Raw genomic sequence first — 23,477 nt, 5'->3', positions numbered from 1 at the left:
TGGTAAATATTCTATTTGTCTATAATTATGATCATTTGACATATCACATGTTTACAATACTTTCTTTTGGGATATATACACTTGCACATGACATAGCAACATAATTTTCAGTAGTTTTAGAATTACCTTATACAAGTGTAAACAAAACTTGCATACCAGAAACCAAAACCTCTTCAAGCTTAGCATGTACATGTAATATAATAGCAACATTTGTTTAATGATTCCAAGCAAGTCAGATGTGTGCAATCATATCAAAAGGAGAAACAAAAGCAGATATTTTATGAAATTTCATTACTTAATGATACCATGATCGCAAACATAGTACAAAATGTATGAGAATGATGAGAATGTTTCGAGTATCTTTGCATTTCACCTATTTTTTAAACAAAGGTGAGTGTACTGATTTTTTTCATATGGTGCACTCACCTCCAACACAGTCCGATTCCAAGTTTTGAGTTCCTCCACAGTTTGCATATTAGAAGTAAAAACATGTGCATTCTTTTGATATGGCTAGCCATAAATTCGGCAAAATTGAAATGTACAACTCAAATTTCACCAGTGATTATCAAGATCATGTCACCAATTAGATGGTGGGTCCAAACACAGTTACACGTTTTGAGAATTTAAAAACTTATATTGGCCTACTTGTAATCTATGTACACCAAAATAATATTTTTTGTTCTACTTATCACACCCAAAATGGATCATAATCTCATTGAAAAAGTTTGGTCACTGCTTGATCAAGTCCTCAAGAATCTCACAATTAAATACGGGGAAAGTCCATTGAAGAAAAACATATATGAGAAATACAAGTAATAAGGAAATACTGTAAACAAATAAAGTTTGGTTGAATTTTTGTAATGTTTTTAATTGACCATGGCAAGTCCACTGTCCTGCAGCAATTCATTTCCAAAAAATAAAACCGTTAAATGTGTTAATATAATATACATCTATAAACAACCACAACTTAATGTAAAGGGGGAAATGTTTTACATGCACGACATTCTATAACTGTTTGAAAATTACATACATGATACTGTGGGCATTTATCTGCCCATATATTCCCTGAAATGGCAAAATGAAAGTTAACCAAATCCAATAAGGAAAAGAATAAAATCATGAGTTGGCAATACAGAAATTACAGTTATTTTAAAGTTATTTATATTAAATTGCATTATTGACTACCCATTAGAATATCTAATACCGTACTGACCCAAGTATAGTCCCACCAATTTTTGACCTAAAATTGTTCAGGAATTAGGGGGTGGGACTTTACACAAGGAACAGCTGAAGTGGGAAAGCAGAAGATATGTAAAACATGACCCAAATTTGCATTGTTTAGAGTTCAAACCACTACAAATGTACTACCAGTATAACTGCAATAAATAACCCATAGGCTTTTAACAATTTACCTGCTGCAAGTGATTAGGACTATTTTGGCTTAAATCTCAAATTCACTAACATTCAAGACAGGGGGACAGGGGAAGAAAATTCCTGTCATAAAGGCTTGGACAAAGTAATGTTCAGCCCTTTCCAAACAGTTGAATAAATTTATGTTTGAAAATTTTGAGTTTTTCAACAAAAAAGCTGGTGAATTTTGAAACAAAAGTCAATATTTTAGCATGGGACTACTCGGGGAATTAAAATTTTCTGAACTTTGCCTTGAACTTGAAGGTGGGACTATACTTACTGGCATGTAAAATGCATATTCTAATCTTCTATATGTTGTACAAAATCAAATGTATATTCTAATCTTCTAATACATTGTACCAAATCATACCCTTTAACTAATACTCCAAATCACAGTTTACATCATGCTTTTGCTCAAATCGTATGTTGCTAAACAATTCCAACAATTTCTGCTTGTAAATTGTAACAATGTATGTATCTATCATTACAAAGGAATAGTTTACACAATAAATTTGCTATGTCAACAATATTGGTACTAAAGTCCTAACAGATATTATTAAAGCATTTGATAGGATTGCACTTTACATACACATACTATATGTATTCTTTTCCTAGTGTTTCTGTTTCATGCTAACTAAATAAACATGTAAGATATATAAATAAAATTTGTTCCAACAAGAATGTGTTAAAAGTGGTTCAAAAGTGACCATCCATTTTAATTCTGAAGTGAACCAATGTTGTAAAATTTTTCACCACAAAGTACAGTACGGTCATGTACTTTTCCCCTTGCTCCTTTAGGATAAAGTGCCATTCAGTGATCTGGCTGACAGGTACACCTTAAATTCATGGTTCCCCTTGTTTTTGATAATAAATAATACAAATGGCAACCATGAAACAATCTATCTTGTAACAAAGACAACATTTGACATATGTGATGCGATCAAGCAAAATCAGTCGGAACTCGGAAATTATGATTTTGAGATATAGCCAAACAAAGGGAATATTTCCTTTTGTTTCCTCTTGTTTTGGAAACTCTTTAATTATTTGCTCATCTCTTTGGAACTGGTTGCTCAATTTCAATGGGGTTTTCTGCAAAATCCACAAGTCAAGTCAATTTTTGATTAACCCATGGGTAGTGGGTACTACTGTCTTTCGTACAGTGCCTTTGATTGGTTCAATACATGATAGTCCTCTTTGTAACCAATCAAAGACGCTGATAAATCAACCAGTATTGCCCATAGGGTTAAATAAGCATGAGTTGTTTGATGGTGCTAGAAATTAATTGTGGGAGAAATTAGATTAAAAAAATATTTTACCACAAATCACTGAATAGCACTTGAACTGAACAATATAAAAATTTGATTAGTACTGGTTTTAATAACACATCACCATGTTAAACAATATTAACATCCATACATTTGCAACATTAATATATACTTTATCTCAAGTAAATCAGATACCAATTTACCAATTCTTGAGGGAAACTTTACAGCATGAACTTGGCATTTCACACATACTCACAGTGTGGTGGGAGGAAATAATGCACATAATTGATTTTATGAGATAAATTTAGAAATCATGCCACATAATACAATCAATCCTACAGATAGATGTGACCTTGCTCATGCAATTATGCTCAGATGCAAATTTAATGAAATAAGTAATATTGACAAACAAAAATAATACAAGCTGTATCAATATGATTGGTACCCATTAGTTTTCATTGCTAATGGATGAGTCTTCTGACACATGAAATTCAACATAAAATCGAAGTCATTTGTAGGCTTATTGTACAAAAGGTCATTCTGGACATTTCAGGAGTATCCAATGTTGCATTGGGAAGAGGCAGACTTGTCAATATACATCAAAACTGATGGGTACCAATCATTTTGATATAGCCTGTACAACTGTAAAATTACGTTTTTTCAGACCCTTGTCATACACTGAAGCTGCAGCTACACTCCCTGCACTCATCCAATTCAATTAGGTACATGTACCATCCCAAGATCTAACTCAGCATGACCAATTACAATATTGCATGATCATTGATCAATACTATTACCCCTGACATCATTTTCCCATGTAATCAGAGACTCTACCTTTTTACCTGATTTTACCTGATTGATTGGGTTACATACAATGTATTTCAGAAAACCCTAAGAACAGGGTCTACTTGTTGGTTATTGTCAAGGTTTATTATTGTGATATTTTGTATCTCGATACTGATAAAAGAAATACACATGTTCAGAATAACATGAATAATGTAACTTCAGATTAATGAACCTTGAAAATAACAAACCTTCAATATCAGAATGGGAGTTAAAATAACAGTTTATCACATGGATATTTGGAATACATAAAGAGACAGATATATATAGATATAGATAGTATTACTTTCCCAGCTACCAGTTTCTTACGATGGAATGATTTGCATGGTAATTTGGATGTAGATCAGTTGGCGTCTTGCTGGAGTTGTTTGCCTAGGTATTCCCTGAAAGAACAAATAAACAATGAAATCAATAGTATGTTTACATGTATTGGTCGAGCAGAGCTTTTAAAATATTGAGAGAAATTTAGTCTCCAGCTATAGTGCTTCATGTGTCATATATTGCATAACTAGTTGTTTCAAAGACCTACTTATCAATTATGCAACATAAATCTCAGTACAACTAATAGTGCTTTATATCTATAGTTTGTTCGGCTTATAATTGGCAAAAATTGAAACTCTAAACATTGTGTATTAATACAGGATGGTGTTCATGCAGCTGGGCGCAGCACCTATGCTAGTTGTGCATTGTGTAATGGGCCACTACTGCCACCCGCTTATGGGAATTTACGTTGGGACTTCAGTGCGCAGATGCAAAATCCCGAATATTGTTCAGCAATTATTGGGATTTTCATGTGTCATGTATGACTAGTTGTTACCAAGACCTACTTACCAATTATGCACCATAAGTTTCTGTACAGCTAGTAGAGCTTCATATCTAACATTGGGATCTTCATGTGTCATGTATTGCATAACTAGTTGTTTGCCTCCGAGCTGTTCAACAATACTGAAATAGTCGTAATAATAACAGTAATTATAATAATAAATTAATACTTATAATAATGATAGTAATTAACACTACTACTACTAATAATAATTAATACTAATAATAAATTAAAACATAGAATTAAAGTACTCATGTATCCAGCTTCCTGGGTGTTTAGCATATAGGCCTACAGATCAACAATATCACATCAGTAAAAGCTCAAATTTGCTGCAAAGATTTAAATTCGATTCAAATATGTGGTAAAAATCATTTTACATATGCATGTACATTAATATTTCATGGATATGCTCAGATACGATTAATCAGCACAATAGTACAGGGGTTCATAATATTTTTTTAAATGGCCCACTGTTTTGAAAGTCACCACATGAAGTCACATGTCCTTTTCCTGGGTAGTCTCATGCCACATGTTTTGAACCACCCCAAAATCAACCATAGAAACATCTTTGTATGTATCATACATCATGGTTCAAATAATAGAAAACGATGGATACAATAGCAAGAATAATACAGGGTGTTATATGTAAAAATAAATATATATGAAAGCTTTCTTACTATGCAATTGCATCAACTATTTGGTCATGTTTGATTCGGGTTGAAAATACCCAAAAATGAAAGTTTACAATGGCAGTGTTCTTTCAGACATGACAATTGCCCTTCCATGAAGTTATTTCTGTATAGTGAAAGGGTACAATTTCAGTTGCAGCTCCTCAAGTCGAAAAATCTCACAAAACCTCATGAAATATGACTTACTTCTTTCCTCTAGGATAATGTCTGACATACTCTCCAATGTCATGTGCACTGACACACAGCACCAACGGATCTCGAGATGTCTCCAAAAGTTTGGTCAGAATTCTGTAGAAAAACAAAGTGATACAGTTCTGAAATAGACAACATAACCATATTTTACAGTGATCACAATTTACACGTAGTATTCGTGTACTTAAAGCGCAATAACGCAATTACACAGGAGATCATTATGGTGTTAAAAAGTCACTGACACACCTTAACACAATACAGGGATGCAGGTCTATACAGGTGAAGAACCCTACTCTGCATACATATATCTACAAAAAAAAATGTTTAAAATGTTAAAAGTCCAAAGTTTAATGTGTGTCTTCATCCATTTTCCAACTCGGTCCCATTATGAAAACTCGTTATTTGTATTGAATAAAATTCTGTCAGTCTTAAGTTTGATCTAATATTTTCTTTCTACTATATATAGTTTGTTTATTCTAATTTACTTTTGAGAATATGAAATGTTAAAATTATGTATGGTAGTGATTTGATGTGATTTTTTTTTCAAGGGCGACCTTGACAATAGAGTTTGCAAAATGCAATTCAAAAGCACAAACTGGAACGTCTAGACGATTATGTATTCAAAACCACTCTGCCATTAAAGCCTCTAACATGTGTCACCGCTATAAAAACACTCATCAAGCATAAGTTATGCAGTAGGGCCTATGGATATTGAATGTGAACCAAATTATTCAATATTAAACATGATAAAAGAGTAGGCCTATTCTTACACAAACGTTTAAGCATAAACATGCCAAACTACCTTATTTTTGGAATTTACTAAATTATATTGGTAGATACAAAAAACAACTCAAAATAGTAGAGAGAATGAGTGGGGTATGGGGAGGTGGAGGTGAGAGGGCGCAAAAGAGAGGGAATCTATATACCCATTGAAAAAAATTGAAATATGAATTAACGTTTAATGGAATAATTGAGCATTTTTTATCAAATAATATAGGCCCATCACAAGAATATTTAAAGCATTAATGTACGATCTTTTTTCAGAATATACCTTTATTTTTTTCAAAAAACGAATTCGCTCTATTTGTAGTAAAACGGGATGATTTTCTGTTGGTCCGACATATCATAATTTTTCAGATTATGATAATATGTCGGAACGATCGCAAATCGTAGTCTCCTACGAAGCCAGTTTGGTTACGCTCAACTGGCTGCGTAGGAGACCAACTCTGAGGCCGCACTTGCCGTCCTAATCCAAAAAGTGCGAGATATTTCGAGTGATAGAGTTTTATGATGTTTATTCTTTGCAACTTTCATAATGATTGCATATTAACTATTTTATCATTTTGGAAGAAAAAAAGAACAATTTAAAAAGATCGTACATTAAGGCTTTAATTGAAACATCTTTAAGAATAATATTAGCATAAGCTCATACCATAATTCCCATTGCATAGATCATCACCTAGAGAAGTCATTCATGTTTATTCAAATGAAGCGCCTTTTGTATTTAAGTGTTTACAACAAACCTCTTGAGCAAACAAAAGGGAGGATTTTTGTTGCAGTCGCTTTAACATACCCTTTTTATGATAGCCCACTGATACACACAAGTCCCTAGTTACATGGACAAGACACTGTTGGTACAGAAACCAACATGTTCAAAGAAAGATTGAGCAAGAAAACCAATCAATGAAGTTGCTGTTCCACAGTCAATTTTCAAACTTCATTTCACAAACTCTCTAATAATCACAGCCATGCAAGTAGTTGTGTGAAACGATGCAAATTCCGTATTTTTGTATTAACATGGAAAGCATTAAAATTGCAAACTTTTGCGCATTTGTCCCAGTACGCCCCTGTTGCACTAGTCTTTGGGCAATATTTTTGTATTCCTTGTAAATATCTCATATCACAGCCATTCAGTATTGTGAAACTATTTCTATTCTGACTGCAGCTACATGTATATACAGGTACTTACTTGAGTAATTCATAGCTCTTCTCATTTAGTCTCATACAGTTTTCCCTCCAGAATTTCTCACTCTTGTGAACAGGACTCCACTCCAGTCGACCTGACTTGACTTCTGAGGAATACTCATCAAATGAACTGCGGGTAAGACAAGAGTACAATAGAAACAAATTGCTCAAATACAATTTTTCAGATTTCTCTATCACCTACAATATAATTTCCACATGTCCTGTATGGCTGCATCCCCCTCCAAATAAAAAACACTCATGATAAAAATGTCTCAATGGGTCCACCTTCTCACATTGAACTTCTAAAAGTAGACATTTTTAGGGAAGTAAAGTTCACTTTTTCATGTAAAAGCAATTTTTTTGGAATGGTCCACATTTTGGAAATTCCGCATCACGCTCTGCAATGTGCACCATCATCACCTATCACACATTTTAGCAGCACAAAATGCAACACTTTAATGCATCAACTATACCATTTTTCACCATGTGGCAGTGACATCAACACGTTCAGGCAGCTGTTTATGCAGCATCTTTAAGCATGTGGGTGTGCATGCACAAACACAAGCAATTTTAAGCTGCACCCAATGTAATATGCACTCATGTCACTGCCACATCAGGATGAAAAATGGTATAGAACTAAATGTATTGAAGATATTGCAGCACTTACATCTGCTCTAAACATTTTACATGAGTTGAAAAGATCTACCTTCACATACCTAAGGTCTTGCATGCTATCCACCAGTTTCGTAGAGAGGTATTCGATGTCCTCAGTGATGTCTTCATCTTCAATCTTCTGACCTTCCAATACTTCTAGTTGCTTCATCACTTTGCACTGTATCATGGCCAGTGCATTCTCTTGTACTACCTCCCTCTCACTGGGTTTCTCTATCAAATTCTGAATAGCAAAAACCAAGCATATTAATACACCCTGAACAGTGGCTGACACAAAATTTTCTACAGGTACAAACATTGGTAGGAAAATCTTCTTTTTTTTTCAATTCCTAAACGGTGCTTAGGATCACACATATTCACCAACTATCAACATAATATGTATCTATCTGGGCAGTGAGTCTACACAGACATTCACTTACAAATTTTACATGTATTAACATGATTTTTTTTATATACCAAATCAAGTTATATAACTTATATTGCTTACCCTGAATACTGCTAATATAATTCTAGTGACCTTTTCTTTAACAGATTCACTCAAGATATCTGCCATTACTGGAATGATGTTGTACCTATTAAAAAATAACAAAGACATTAAGAATTAAGTTTGTCATCTAAAACCTCTCAAATTAAAACCATCAAATTTATATTAAATAAGCAAATATGCATACTTTAACAAGCAGATATCAATACTCATTCAAATTTGAAAACTTCATTTGATTACTGTAATCAGTTATAGTCCCACTGAAAAAAAATCTAGAAGGGGGCTAGGATTATGATCGCATGTAATCCAGATCATAGAAATTGAAAATCGGGATACAAAATTACAAATCGGTACCCAGTACAGGGTACCTCTTGTTTTTCTTAAACCTATGACATTTTTAATTGGTTATTATGACCTACTACCTTTGCTAAACACAAGTATGCTTTATACACAGTTCCTTAATTTATACCTAGTGTCGTATGCATACACGATAAACAAATCTGCATTTGTCCGGCATTAAATTCCATGACTTAAATGATGTTTATGTTGAGGCAATGAGGTTTAAAAAACTTACCATGGGATATTAATCTGACATTTTCCCAATTTATGACCTTTCCAAGTTTAGGGGGTGCAATTATTATCCGGTATGGGACCATAGGCAGGTGGTTAGGCCCCCCAAAAAAGTTGTTTGTTTGTCCTCCACCGCCCGCTCCTCAGATTAAGGCCTGACCAATATTTTTTTTTTCAAAATTTTTGTTTGTTTTTTTAAATAAAAATAAGTAAAATTCAATTTTTTTTTTTCATATTTGGAGTATCTCTGGATCTAGCTAGAGCTAAAATACTAAGATCTTTCATGGTTGAAAGTGAAAAAGCCCCCCAAAAACAGTTTGTGTCTTCAATATGCAAAGTTATAACTTGTGTTCATGTCATAGTCTATTATTTTTAGTGACTTCAAAATTATAACTTTAACTGCATATTAAAGAAACAAAATGTTGGTCTTTTTAAGTCACCATGAATGATTGTAGCATTTAGCTCTAGCTAGGTCCAGGAATACGCCAAATCCAACAAAAATTTTTTTTTTTTTAAATCCGCCCGCCCGCACGTCCTCTTTCAAAGCTGTGGAGGACAAACAAACAATTTTTTTTTTTTTGGCCTTACGGTATATCGGGAATGCCACTCTCTTATAATATGAGTGTTTTCTTTAAGCTTCTTTTGGTTTTTATGCAAATTCATCCTGAAATTATTTACAAAATAAAGTATATAATTATGCAAATACAGATAGGAAAATGATCTTACTTGTTGATCTGAGCACAGAGCCTTGGATTGAAAGACAGCATCCATACACAGAATATCAGCTGATATTGTATCTGAAATCCTACTTTACCTGACAGCACGGAAAGTATGCTACAAGAGAAATATCAGAAACAGAACAAAAATATAAATACAAGCAAACACATTGTATATCTTCATTGAACATTATTGGTACACACATTCATATTGACCCAATATTAACCCCAAACATCTGTTACTAAGTACATGTTTTCTCCTTATTTTCATGAAGTCAGGTAGCCACTTGCACATCTGCATTCATGTGATTGAATTCTCTCTCCCCTCTCATTCCTCCCTCAGTCTAGAGATCTATTAAGCACTACAACATACATGTATTCATACAATGTAGGTCTACAGATATCATTTTGCAACCTGCATGAAATTTTTAATTGCATATCTGGAAGAGATATCCCTACTGAAGGAAAAGGTGTGCATGTATATCCACATGTAGGCCTATATGAATCAAAATCAGCCCAAAAATATTATATTTTGCAGTACAAGTTGTACTCCAAAATGTGCCTACATGTAGATCATGGCTTTCAAAGGGCAAGGTGTAAAATTGTGAAATTTCTTTTAAACAAGGCGGTTCTCGAACCACGAGTCTCGCCTGCTTTCGCGATCGCCTGCTTTTACGATTACTTTTGGTAGAAGTAAATGAACCTGCAACAACCCATGGCGATTTGCCTGTTCAATTTGAGCTTGCTTGGACCAATATTGGAATTTGACCTTTGATCCCTAAATTTTGGTGGGTCTCGGCTGGCCACACGACAGTTTTTAGTAATTTGACCTCAGATGACCCATGGGTGACCTTGGATGACCCCTAAATTACCTTCCGAAACTTTGACTCTAAATGTTGACTGTACCCACCAAGTTTCATGCCCATATGACAGTTTTTAGTAATGTGACCTCAGATGACCCCTGTGTGACCTTGGATGACCCCAAATTACCTTCCGAAACTTTGACTCTAAATGTTGACTGTACCCACCAAGTTTCATGCCCATATGACAGTTTTAGTAATGTGACCTCAGATGACCCCTGTGTGACCTTGGATGACCCCGAAATTACCTTCCGAAAATTTGACTCTAAATGTTGACTGTACCCACCAAGTTTCATGCCCATATACCAGTTTTTAGTAATTTGACCTCACATGACCCTTGGGTGACCTCGGATGAACCCGAAATAACCTTCCTAAAATTGTACTCGAAATGTTGACTGTACCCACCAAGTTTCATGCCCATACGACAGTTTTAGTAATTTGACCTCAGATGACCCCTGGTGACCTCAGATGACCCGAAATAATCTTCCGAACATTTGACTCTAAATGTTGATTGTACCCACCAGTTTCATGCCCATACGACAGTTTTAGTAATTTGACCTTAGATGAACCCTGGGTGACCTCGGATGACCCTGAAATAATCTTGTGAACATTTGACTCGATGTAGCACCCCAAAAGAGACCATTTTTGACATAAAACCTGTTTTAGACATTGTTTTGAAAAAATGCTTCCTTCACCCTAAAAAGGTGGTTTTAATTATTCAGTTTCCTATACTTTTGTACATGAGAGACATTCTTCAAAGTCTTTTTTTGATCTAATAACTTGCCCTACACGACCGAAATTGATATATGTAATGCGCAATATAAAAACAATATTTCATTAAATTTTTGACCCCCTCTCAACTTTGAGTGTGTGGGAGGGGCCACATGGGGGGGTACTAGTGTGCATCCTCTGGTCATACTACCCCCTACCACATTATGTTGACCGTACCCACCAAGTTTCGTGCCCATACAACAGTTTTTAGTCATTTGACCTCAGTTGACCCCTGGATGACCTTGGGTGACCTTGACACACTAACCAATACAAACTTGTTCTGTCTGGGGTGAAAATGCACCCACCCACCAAGTTTGAAGAACGTGCGACCCCTAGTCTCCGAGAAAATAGGTTTTTGCATTTTATGCATAAATTATGCAAATTAGGTACTTAATTACCATATTTTGCGCTGAAAATCGAATTGGGTTGAGATCCTCTGGTCATACTACCCCCTACCACGTTTCATCATCATAGGGCTTAGGGAACCTGTTTTAGACATTTTTTGAAAAATGCTTCCTTCACCCTAAAAAGGTGGTTTTAATTATTCAGTTTCCTATACTTTTGTACATGAGAGACATTCTTCAAAGTCTTTTTTTGGCCTAATAACTTGGCCTAATAACTTGGCCTACACGACCGAAATTGATATACGTAATGCGCAATATAAAAACAATATTTCATTAAATTTTTGACCCCCCCCTCAACTTTGAGTGTGTGGGAGGGGCCACATGGGGGGGGGGGGTACTAGCGTGCATCCTCTGGTCATACTACCCCCTACCACATTATGTTGACCGCACCCACCACGCTTCGTGCCCATATGACAGTTTTTAGTCATTTGACCTCAGATGACCCCTGGATGACCTTGGGTGACCTTGACGACTAACCAACACAAACTTGTTCTGTCTGGGGTGAAGATGCACCCACCCACCAAGTTTGAAGAACGTATGCACCCCTAGTCTCTGAGAAAATAGGTTTTTGCATTTTATGCATAAATTATGCAAATTAGGTACTTAATTACCATATTTTGCGCTGAAAATCGAATCGGGTTGAGATCCTCTGGTCATACTACCCCCTACCACGTTTCATCATCATAGGGCTTAGGGTTCTTACGAATCCCCCAGATACAGCTCCACAAGGCGGATTTCTTCAGATTTCCAACCATATTTGTAGAATCGCTATGCATAAATTATGCAAATTAACAACTAAATGCGCATACTTTTCATTGAAAAACTAATCAGGTGATCAGCAGATGTGTATCATAGCTGCCACCAGGTTTCGCTTACCATCGCCCGACGGATCTTGAGATAGTCTGTCCACAAAATCCACTATAAATTTGCGCTGATTTTTGCATAAATTATGCAAATTAGCTATGTTAATTTGCATATTTTTCACGAAAACATACTGGTTACGGAGCAAACTTGGATACCCTTCCTCCCACCAAGTAGCGTCGCCGTAAGTCTTACGGTTCCCCAGATACAGCTCCGGACGGACACACATACATACATCCACACACACATCCACACACACGGACAGACAGAAATAGTGATTACTAAGTCCCATCCTGAACAAAGTTCAGGCGAGACAAAAACAGCACTGCGCCCAACTTTCAATTATTTATACCATTTTCACCCCAAGGTGGAAGTGACGTCAGTGCGCATTACATTGGGCATATACTCAATCGCTAGCATTTGCTCAAAGCGCTGGTGTACGTGCTTAAAAATGCTGCATAGATGCACAAGCGAAACGGCTGCTTCAATACGTTAACGTGACTGCTAGATCAGGGTGAAAAATGGTATATCGAAATATTTGCCTGATAACAAAATGCTTTTGTATATGCTTTTGTACATGTACATAAATTAAACATACTCCCACCCGCTATTTTGGCAGGAAAAAAACAGTATTGTAGGTGACCTGCTTTCACAAAATGAGCATAAATTGACAGAATATGTTTCTGAGATATTCCAGATATGAATTCCTTATAAGCTTTATTTAAAAGCATATATCAACCATGTTAGGGTTACTCCTTGCTTCGGTTTTCAAAATCAATATTTCCTCCAGAAATCCCCTTTTTAATGGACAGTATCTTCTAGCAGGCCTGTACAATGATTTTATAAAGTCGATAATATATTATCGACTTACATCACATGGGCGCAGCCATTTGCAGTTGACGCCAGGATGTCTGGCATGTGGCTTGAAGCTCTGCGGGTGACCTTCCTGTAGTTTTCAATGGCAAGATAGGAACTGTGGCCATTTTTCTGCTTAGAAAATTGTATTTTGTGCGAATTTAAAACAATATTACAGAAAATTCTCTCGATAACTTTTTTATCTCTCGACAAAGATTTTACAAATATTGTTTTGTGCATTGTATGTGAAATTTAGAATCCCCCAGTGCTCAGAATTTTTGCCATAAGCGGTTTATCAAAAAGTCATGATTCATTTTTCAAATTTCTCCTATTCATTTGTGTGTGCAGCTGAAAATCATCCAGCCATCTGACAATGGGTGGTCTGCTAATGGCTGCCTCCATGAGCTCTACTCGATATATATTATCGACTATATAAAATCATTGTACAGGACTGTCTAGTGGCCTGGCGACATTTCGCTCATTTTGTGTGAGCAGGTCAAATACGCAATACAGACAAATACTTACGTGCTCATTCCTTCGTTCTCCATAAAAGCCACTCTATACTCATTTAGCCTGAGCATTTGTTGGAGAGACTCTGCTACTGTCTGTACAAACTGATTAGCAGGAGCAGTAAGCTGTTGCTTCAGCCAAGTGAAGTAAAACTTAAGATCTGCTGCACCCATACGCTCCTTTCCATAGCAGGCTAGCTTAGCTATGATACGACTGGCCTATAACAAATAACAACAAAATGTGATATTTTTACAAATCTAGAGCCCACTGATAATGCTTTAGAGTGTACACTAACAGTCTTATAATTTGAAGATCGCACCTGCACAGGGACAATGTCTTGGGATAAGTTTTACTTAATAAAATCCACATTAACTGTTTTTTTAATATAATGCTCTAATAATATGCTGCAAATTTAAACCTCAGCTATCAAATTTGGGTGCTTTTACCCTCACTTGGATTATATTAAATTTTTATACACATACATTATAAGTATGCATGTATATAATATCAGAACAGCCTATTGCAGACCTACAATGTATATGTACCCTAGAAGTATTGTTTGATTTTAGTTCTAAAATAGAAATGCTAGAATCTTTGTCAAACCTGATTGATGGTAAACTTGTCCTGCCTGTTCAGCATATTCAGGAATGGTGTCCATGGTGATGTCTTAGTCTTCTTAGCATGCTCAACAAAGATCACTACACGCTCAGGATTTTCCTTAGAAGATAAAAATTACAATTAATCCAACCATCACATAAATTAGTGATCACATAGTAAACAAACGGCTGTTGAGTGCATCACATTTTGAAAAAATGCTTGACATATACACATTCTTAATTTAGCAAGCATATTTTAGTACTGTATTTCTACATCCAAGAACTAAAATGTAACAAAAATATTTGTCATATTTTAGCGTGTAAGACATATCCCACTGTACATTATATAATGTTCAAGGTATTGAAGACTGAAAACATAAAGGAGATGAACCTGCTTTCACAGGCCAGAGTACCAATCTCTCTTTCGAAACGATTGGGCCAGACTCCTCCATTTGATGTTGCTGCGGTGGATCGCTACACCTATGCTATTGCGTGATCATGCGAACAGTCATATGGAGATGGAAAGCTTGGCAGGGCAAGCTGCTCTCCCGTGGCAAAGTAGGCCAGTGCACGGGCGTGGCACCCAAAGGGTCGGGGGGTTCAAAACCGCACATGAGAAAAAAAGTTTTCTCTTCTTCTTCTTTCTTTCTTTCCTCCTTCTTTCCTTCCCCCTTGCCAAAAAGCAACTGGGATGTTAGGGATAATAACACCTTAATTTTCTTCCTACACTGTATATGTTTACCTTAACCCTAACCTTACTAAACATAAAAAAAACCTCAATTCAGAAAGCGTAGGCACAAGCAGGTATCCCGTGTGATGCTATTGCGTCATCATGCGAACAGTCATATGGGGACGGAAAGCTTGGCCGGACAAGCTGCTCCCCCGTGGCAAGGTAGGCCAGTGCACGGGCATGGCACCCAAACGGTCAGGGGTTCAAAACCGCACCTGAGAAAAAAGTTTTCTCTTCTTTTCTTTCTTTCCTCCTTCTTTCCTTCCCCCTCGCCAAAAAGCAAATGGGACGTTAGGGTTAAACCAAAACTGAATTGACGAAAATTTAACAATTGTAGCCACTGAGTCACCAATAAAAACATCAATCCATACATACCAAGAGACAAAAATCCATAGTATTTTGCAACAGCAATGTTGCTGGAACACATCTAACTCAACCACATGATAGCATGTGCATAATTTCCTTAATTAATCATGGACATACACCTTCACCTTTAATTCACACCAGCATGACAGTATATACGATACATTATATAGTTTCCCTTTTTAGTTTCTTACTTACCAGATCCTTGCAAAGCAAAGCAAAGTTCATAGGGAAAGGCTGTATCACAGGGTAAGGAATAACATTCCCAGTCTTGACAACAACAAAGGTATCATCACCATCATATTCCGATGACATGGTGATGTCGGAAATAAAATCTGCACTAATACCACTACCCACTTGAAACACTGTTCTACATAATATTATCAGAAGTCAACTGTTTGAGTGTATGCAGTTGTCCTTGAGCTTATCTTCAATGCATGAATACTGTAGTACATAGAGGATGTCAAGGTTGTAGCTAGACCAATTTCTATGCCAGGTGGCAAATTATTGCGAAGCCGAGCGCGCGTAGCGCGTGGAGCTCTCGCACTTACGGCCGGGGTCCAGGGGCCCGCTTAAGGGTATCACCCCTAAAAAAATTTTTTTTGCTCCTCTTATGATGAAAAAATCATTTATTAAAAAAAAAAAAATTAAAAAAAAAAAATTAAAAAAAAAAAAAAAAAAAAAAAAAATTTTATTTTTTTTTTGGTGCCGGTGCCAGGCGGCCCTGCCCGGCAGCGCCCGGCGTAGCTACAACCCTGGACTCAAATTGAAACTGAATAACATCCTCAGGATGTTATTCAGTTTCAATTTTGAGATAAGACATTAAGACAAAAAAAAACATTTTTGCTTGTCCTCCACTGACCAACCCAAAATTGGCCAAAATCAGGGTCGGCCCTTAGAAAAAAATTTTTTTAACTTTTTAGTCTATAATTTTAATGTTTTTTTTTCATAAATTTTTCTGTGTCTAAATTTCATTTAAAAGCTGAATTTGGCCAACAACATTTTATTAAGAATAAAATCATTATGGTAATGTAAACTTGTTATCACATTTATAATTGTCCGTTCCTGCATCAATTTTTTCAATAAACGTTGTGGAGGACAAGGAAACTATCTTGGCCTAAGCCTTTCATATAAAAAAAAAAATATTTGTTAATTTAAAACAGAAATATTTGTTAATTTAAAACAGAAATTTCAGTATTGAAAACTCGCATACTTTAATTTTTAACCATGCAAATTATTCTTTGGGAATATGTGCATGATCATATAGAAACATCAATGCGAAAGTTCACAGCCTAGGAACACATTTGAACCTCAATATACGAGGGAGTATCCAAAAGTTTTTGACATCACCCAGAAGTGAAGGAGCTATATCGATGACATTTTGTCAGTGTAATCACTGGTCCTTGTATGTACATTATGGTCCAAAAATGGTCTCATAAGTATGTTTACTTTCGTTAAAGGTGGCGCTAGATGGGCAGTAGGCGCATAACCTGCAAGATGGTGAAAATTGAGGCACGCAGCGTGATTAAGTTCCTGCATTTGAAGGGTTAGGAATACAATGCTCAGAAAATCTATGATGAAATGAAAGCTATCTACATGTACGGTGATGATTGCCCATCATGTGGCACTGTTGCTTTTTGAAAAAGGACTTTCCAAACTGGCCACATGTCCCTCACAGATAAGCCAAGAAGTGGACGTCCATCACTTACGGATGATGCGGCCACAGTGAAGAAATTCAAGAAAGTGGAGGATCATATCAGGAAAATTTATTCGCCCATCTAGCGCCACCTGTAAAGAAAGTAAACATACTTATGAGATAATTTTTGGACCATAATGTACATAAGGACCAGTGATTACACTGACAAAATTTCATCGATATAGCTCTTTCACTTCTGGGTGATTTCAAAAACTTTTGGATACCCCCTCGTACATGTATGCATTATTTGACGTAAAATTTGAAATAAACTGACAAAAGTCATACTTTTGCCTTGATTTCATTTTCATTCTAACACATACCTTAAGCATGTCATCAATAGTAGTGAGGATGTACCTCACTGTCATCTCCTTAGCAATCCTTCCCATGAGTCTGATGAAGGTCTTAGCACAAGTAGGGCCCAGAGTCTGGATGAGTTGATCTCGTCTCTCAGTCTGCGCATTATCATAGTCCCTGATGAAGATGAAGTCTTCTTGGGATATCATCTGACCTCTGTGGCAAGAAACAAATATGATGTGTGATAACTTTTTTAGAGTTGGAAAACTGATAAAATTTATAACTTAAAGTTAATTAAGGTACAGTATTAGTTTCTTATTGATTGTATGTACATTTCATTTTCACTTCAGGAATTGCAGTTATGATTGAGTTCACATGCGAACACAAAACGCAGCTGCTTGTGTACTCTCAAAGACTTGTAAATTTGATCACATAACCCCTACTCTCATACAGCTTCACTGGTTACCCATTCGTCAATGGATTCAATTCAAAATTCTTCTGCTCACATGGAAATCCCTACATGGACTTGCATTCTTATATAAACCAACTTTTTACGTCGTATGTGCCAACACGGACTTCTTCTTTCAACACAAAAAACTTTTTCCTCGTATGGTGATAGAGCGCAGGGTCTTAGCTAGCCACCCGTCTGGCCGTCATTTTAGATGGGGAGTTTGCTCCTGGGACGGGCAAAATTAATGCCTTTGACAGATGCTATATTATAAATTGTATGTTTTGAGAAGCTAATTGACCTTTTCAGTAGACCCAATTTGTAGAACCAAGGCCATATCAACACATATTTGAACTCTTGACAGGCAATTTTATTCTAATGACGGGCGACTCTCAATTTCTAGCTAAGACCCTGATAGAGCGTTCTCTTCATGTGCACCAAAACTTTGGAACAATCTCCCTATGGACATTCATTGTTGTGTATCACTTAATATTTTTTTTAATCATTTAAAAACATTTTTGTTCCAATCTGCTTTAAAATGATATTTAATGTGCTTTAAGTTACTTTTCCATATACACTGTAACTTCAACCTGTTGTAGTTCTCATCTCATAAAATATTTCTTTAAAAAAACTTGATCCCTTGAAAAGGAAGGTCCTACTGACCAATCAGGAAAGAGTTTGGTTAATGTTTTCTGGTGGAATCAGGAATTTCTTGAAACAGCCTGTTTTAGGTCTTTAGAAATTGGGCATAGACAATACATGGGTGAGTGCGCACACACACAGTAAATGGGAAACCCTTCTAGCAGCAAATGTATTGACAGTGGACATCCCTACTATCAGAGGTGTAAGCGAGGTAACGATCCACTCCCTGAAAAACATGCGTGCCAAGCTTTTTTATGACGAATTATCATCATCCAATCCCAGAAATGTAAAAAAAAACATTTCTGGAATTTTTTTCATTTTATACATTTCCGAATTCGGGAATTTCCGAAGACTTACACCTCTGTACTATACGTAATACATGTAGCTTATTACCTATCTCTTTTGCAATACCGGTACTTCAAGCTTCTGAATATATGCACTGGAAATGTGCACACAAAAAAAATCAAATTTCTTGCGCCTTCACCTTTGAAATGTCCTTTCATTCAATCACAAATCTTGATCTTGTTTTCATGAACAACCAGGGACAATGCGGAAATAATTATATAATTTTGGTTGATACAAAAGTCTCATTCTCATTTGATGGACACCATACCATGAGCCAGTTTGGTGTTTGTGGGGTAAAAACCAAGGTCAAAATAACTTTTTGAAAACAAGTGAAAATGACCATCTTTCTAGGGAGTTTTTGTCTCGAAAAATAGTTTTAAAATAATCGTAAAAGTATAGCTTTATAAATTAGCATCACTTGCGTCACATGAAAAGATGATCAGATGAGTAAAAAATTGCGGAAAATTTGAGAAATATGTCAATTTTCTCGGAAAAATACATCGCATTTTTTGAGAATTTCGCCATCTTGAATAAATGCAGAATTGCATCACGCAGTAAATAAATGTCAAACGCGCTTGAAAATGCAAGATTCGCTGGCATCAATTACCATCTAAACGCGCATACATCATGCGCTCGTATTACACGAAAGCTCCGGAGCTGGTATCACCGGTTTTGCATCAAGCTCTTTTACGTCAAAAATAGCTATAAAAACATTAATTTTGGAACAAAATAAAGCTTGTTCGACGAAATAAAAGAAAAGGTATGTTTGTACAGTTGAAAACAAGTTACCTTTTAAAGAAAGTTTAATTTGATAAATTAGCCTAATAGCCTTTTCAACCTTATACAGCTCGGGTGGTCTAAAAGTCAGGATTCACTCGGTCGGACATCCGGGAACATTGTCCCCTTCGTCCCCTTTGCACAAGCGTGCACATAGCAACCAGCTCGAGAAAGGGGAACTGCACATGCGTACAGTGGTTTTACAAGGCTATTTCCCCTTTGTGACGTTAGCCCGACCAAGAGAATCGCCGCTGAGAGAGGCTGAATATTGCGCATGCTCAGGTATTAAAGGAATGATCACATACCTACCGATACAGATTAAAGCCATATCGTCGGCAGAGTGCTACACTATCGTAAGTGCAGTTTGGACAGTTTTACAGGAGGAGCATTTTTGTGTTTAGCGTAGCCATTTGTTTCCAAGTAGCCATAAAATGACATGGGAATGTAAAGCAATTTGATTTTAATAATATAAACTATATAAATCGTGTTAAAGTTAATAAATCGATGAATTATTTACTGATTTAGATGTCGTAAGTGCCACATACGATAGTGTTACACTCAAATAGAAATGAGTGTAGAGAGCAACACTATCGTATGTGCCACATACGATAGTGTTGCACTCAAATAGAAATAAGTGTAGAGTGCAACACTATCGTATGTGCCACATAGGATAGTGTAGCATGCATTGCTAAATTAGGATATGCGTAATATCGGCTCAAATATCCAATATTTTGTCATTTTATGTTTCCTAACAAGTGTTAATTTATTTTGGCACATAATATTTACAATAGCAAGACACCTTTTGCCGTAATGTTATCTCTCAAGATTTATTACTGAATCTAAAACTAAAAACACGGATTTATCGTCTCTATTACCAGTCATGGGAGCTATGAACTTAGCCAGCATGGTGACAACGCATACAGCCGCCAGCGTCACAGCCAGTGATGTGTTAGAGACTGTTTTGCACTTACGATGGTGTAGCATTCCGTGAGTTTGTTGTTTAGGCCCAATAAAGTAGCGTATGTGGCACATACGATGGTCTTGCAGCAAATGAAAAACAAAAGTAGCGTGCAAGACTATCGTAAGTGGCACATACGATAGTCTTGCATGCATTAATTAAAATTGCATTGCACTTACGATATTTTATTTTATTAATTAAAAAATAATTAAGCAATTTTGAAACTTAAAACCTAGTTTAAAATGTGCGCTTTTATATGGCCTTCCATAATTCGTCAAAATCTCATTTTGGCCAAAAATGTCACTTACGATAGTGTAGCACTCTGGCGACGATATGTGACCCGGCAGCACAAACGAGCCGTAAATTCCCTAAATTGTATTCTGAGTTATGGTGTAAAATGTGTACGAAGGTCGTATTCATCGGTCACTTAAGCTGGCGCGACATCTGTCTTATTTTGATAGTCACAACACCAATCAATAATCCTATTATTGAAGTGGATAATAAGCTTCTACCTTAGATGGCTATAGAACTTTTAATAGCTCTGGTCTTTGTTTGCTTTTGCTAAATCCTTTTCAAGTGGTGGGTTATTTGTATAGGTATGCATAACCAACAATTAACAATGAGCGAACCTTCTTAAACCTCGTTGACTTGGGGATGATTTGAAATGACAGCCAATTATGACTGTTTGATATTTATTGCCAGCAATGTGGAAAAAGAGACACACATAGAAACGAAAAAAGCTATAATTTTGTTGAAGGAGCAAAGTTTAACTAACCATAACTCCGCTTCTGGATATCGTTTGAAGTCAAATGATATACCATTTTTAAGTTTATGATGTTTATTTTTAAACACGAAATAAAACAAAATTGACCGGGGAGGAATTTACGGCTCATTCGCCGTGGGCGGTCACATATTATAACATTTCTTTAAAAATAGATTAGTACCGTATTTATTTTCCATAAAATGTTAGCTTTTACTGTCAGATATGTCCTGGGGGGGTCACTCCCATTGTGGCCTGTACACCATCCGCGATAATGAAAACGCGTAAAAAGGGTCGTTTTTTAGGCGCGATCGCGTAACGCGTTAGGGTGTCAAAAACATGAAAAAAAAGAAAAAGGGTAGTAGCAAAATTGCAATTTCTAAATACGCGGAAATGAAATTCAGGGTATGAAATTTGATGTTAGGAATGAAATCCCTGTTTAGGGTGTCATTTTAGCCAAGGGTTAAATCCTTGTTTAGGGGGCTTTTCAAAAGTTGATTATCGCGGATGGTGTACAGGCCATAATGGGAGTGACCCCCCTGGGGATATGTCCCCTTTTAATTTTGAGCCGAAAAGGTGAAGTAAAGCAAAGAAAATTGGAATTTACTAAGGCTAAGTAATAGCGCCAATGCATGTTTACTCCGGCGGTGATACAGTACGATCCTCTAGCGTGTGTGTGTGTCCAGCAAGCCGTGTACGTAATACAGTGAACATGGTGAACGAACAACACATTATTATTATACGCATTTGACTAATATTTCTATCGTAATAAATAATAAAACAACGGTTCCATCGGTTTATTCAAAATCACAGATTTTGACAAAACTACAGCACCTAAAGTCTTGATTTTTGCAGAGAATCTTTGTTTACTAGTATAGTAAAGTACATTCCATTTTTTGAGGGCGTTCTCCTCAGCAAATGTTATAATATTCAGCAAGTGAATTTTGTATAAGGACTGATTATTCGGTCTACAGCAAGATAATGTAAATTAGTAAATGTAAATCCGTTTTAGATAGGGTATCACTATCTCGAGCTATAAAACCAAACATGCAACGCTATTGATAATGACATGATCAGACATGCCTGCCGAATTCGACAGGGTTCAAAACTTACTGCACATAAGACTGCCAATTTACGCGATGATTTCTCACTTCTGTTGCTTCTTTTTCGAACAAATTGAGGGGTGTTGCATCCGTGCCAGTTCCCGTGGGAAGGCGAGGACCTTCATCAACATCATCTTCGAGTTTCTCGTATAAAGAAGTCATTTGTACAGAAGTAGATAGACACCTTCGATGAAAAGAATAACACTATGAACTTGTTATCATACGTTTCAAAAAGCTATAACTTTTTGAAATAATTTGAGAAAAATATTAACAAATAAGAGCTATGTCAAGCAAAACTTAGTATATTTATTGCATATATGTGAATAAAGAGGTAATTTTGTCACATTTTAATGATTATTTGCAACTTGATGCACACTTACTTGTAACGTATAGAAAGAAGAACAAACTTATTTTTCAATCATGTGACGTACTCTTTAGCGCCCTCTTGGTCAAATGAGCAATTTGGTAGGTCCCAGTCCAGTTCTTATGGAAAATGCACTACTGCTGTTCAAGAAATGGAAAAATAAGGTTCTTTCAAATGGAAAAAACTTCGGTCAGCGGGGTAACTTTGGTCGGTCAAATATATTTTTTTAAATGGTCATATTTTCGAACAGCAATATTGTTTTTAGTCATAATTGGTATCAATTTGTTAAGAAATATATTTGGAAGAAATAATAGTCGCTCATGTCCAATTTCCTCGAAATTTACGAAAAAATCGGGATTTTTGACCAAAAATGAGCATTTTTTTACATTTTTTTCAGAAAAAATAAAAATCGATATTTGTGAGCAAGGATGTGTGCTTGATTAATTTTGCAAGGGGTCAAATGTCACAAAAAATAACAACTTGCCATATACAGCGAAAATCTTTTTTTTTT

At 36.1% G+C, this 23,477-nt stretch overlaps 1 protein-coding gene across 1 annotated transcript; it reads right to left on the bottom strand.

Moving 5' to 3' along the window:
- Window positions 1–818: 818 nt before the first annotated feature.
- Window positions 819–22,798, bottom strand: LOC140151075 (V-type proton ATPase subunit H-like). Its single transcript, XM_072173275.1, has 11 exons — window positions 22,613–22,798; window positions 17,596–17,785; window positions 14,494–14,607; window positions 13,906–14,108; window positions 9,640–9,747; window positions 8,347–8,431; window positions 7,904–8,082; window positions 7,192–7,317; window positions 5,217–5,318; window positions 4,350–4,463; window positions 819–3,901 (listed from the first exon to the last, which is right to left on the bottom strand). Exons 1-11 carry the CDS (start codon window positions 22,762–22,764, stop codon window positions 3,862–3,864), a joined length of 1,413 nt encoding a protein of 470 aa, XP_072029376.1. The 5' UTR covers window positions 22,765–22,798; the 3' UTR covers window positions 819–3,861.
- Between the last annotated feature and the right edge of the window lie 679 nt (window positions 22,799–23,477).

This window comes from Amphiura filiformis, chromosome 4, assembly GCF_039555335.1.
Source record: "Amphiura filiformis chromosome 4, Afil_fr2py, whole genome shotgun sequence".
Taxonomy (NCBI): domain Eukaryota; kingdom Metazoa; phylum Echinodermata; class Ophiuroidea; order Amphilepidida; family Amphiuridae; genus Amphiura; species Amphiura filiformis.
This window is presented reverse-complemented; position numbering and strand designations above follow the sequence as displayed.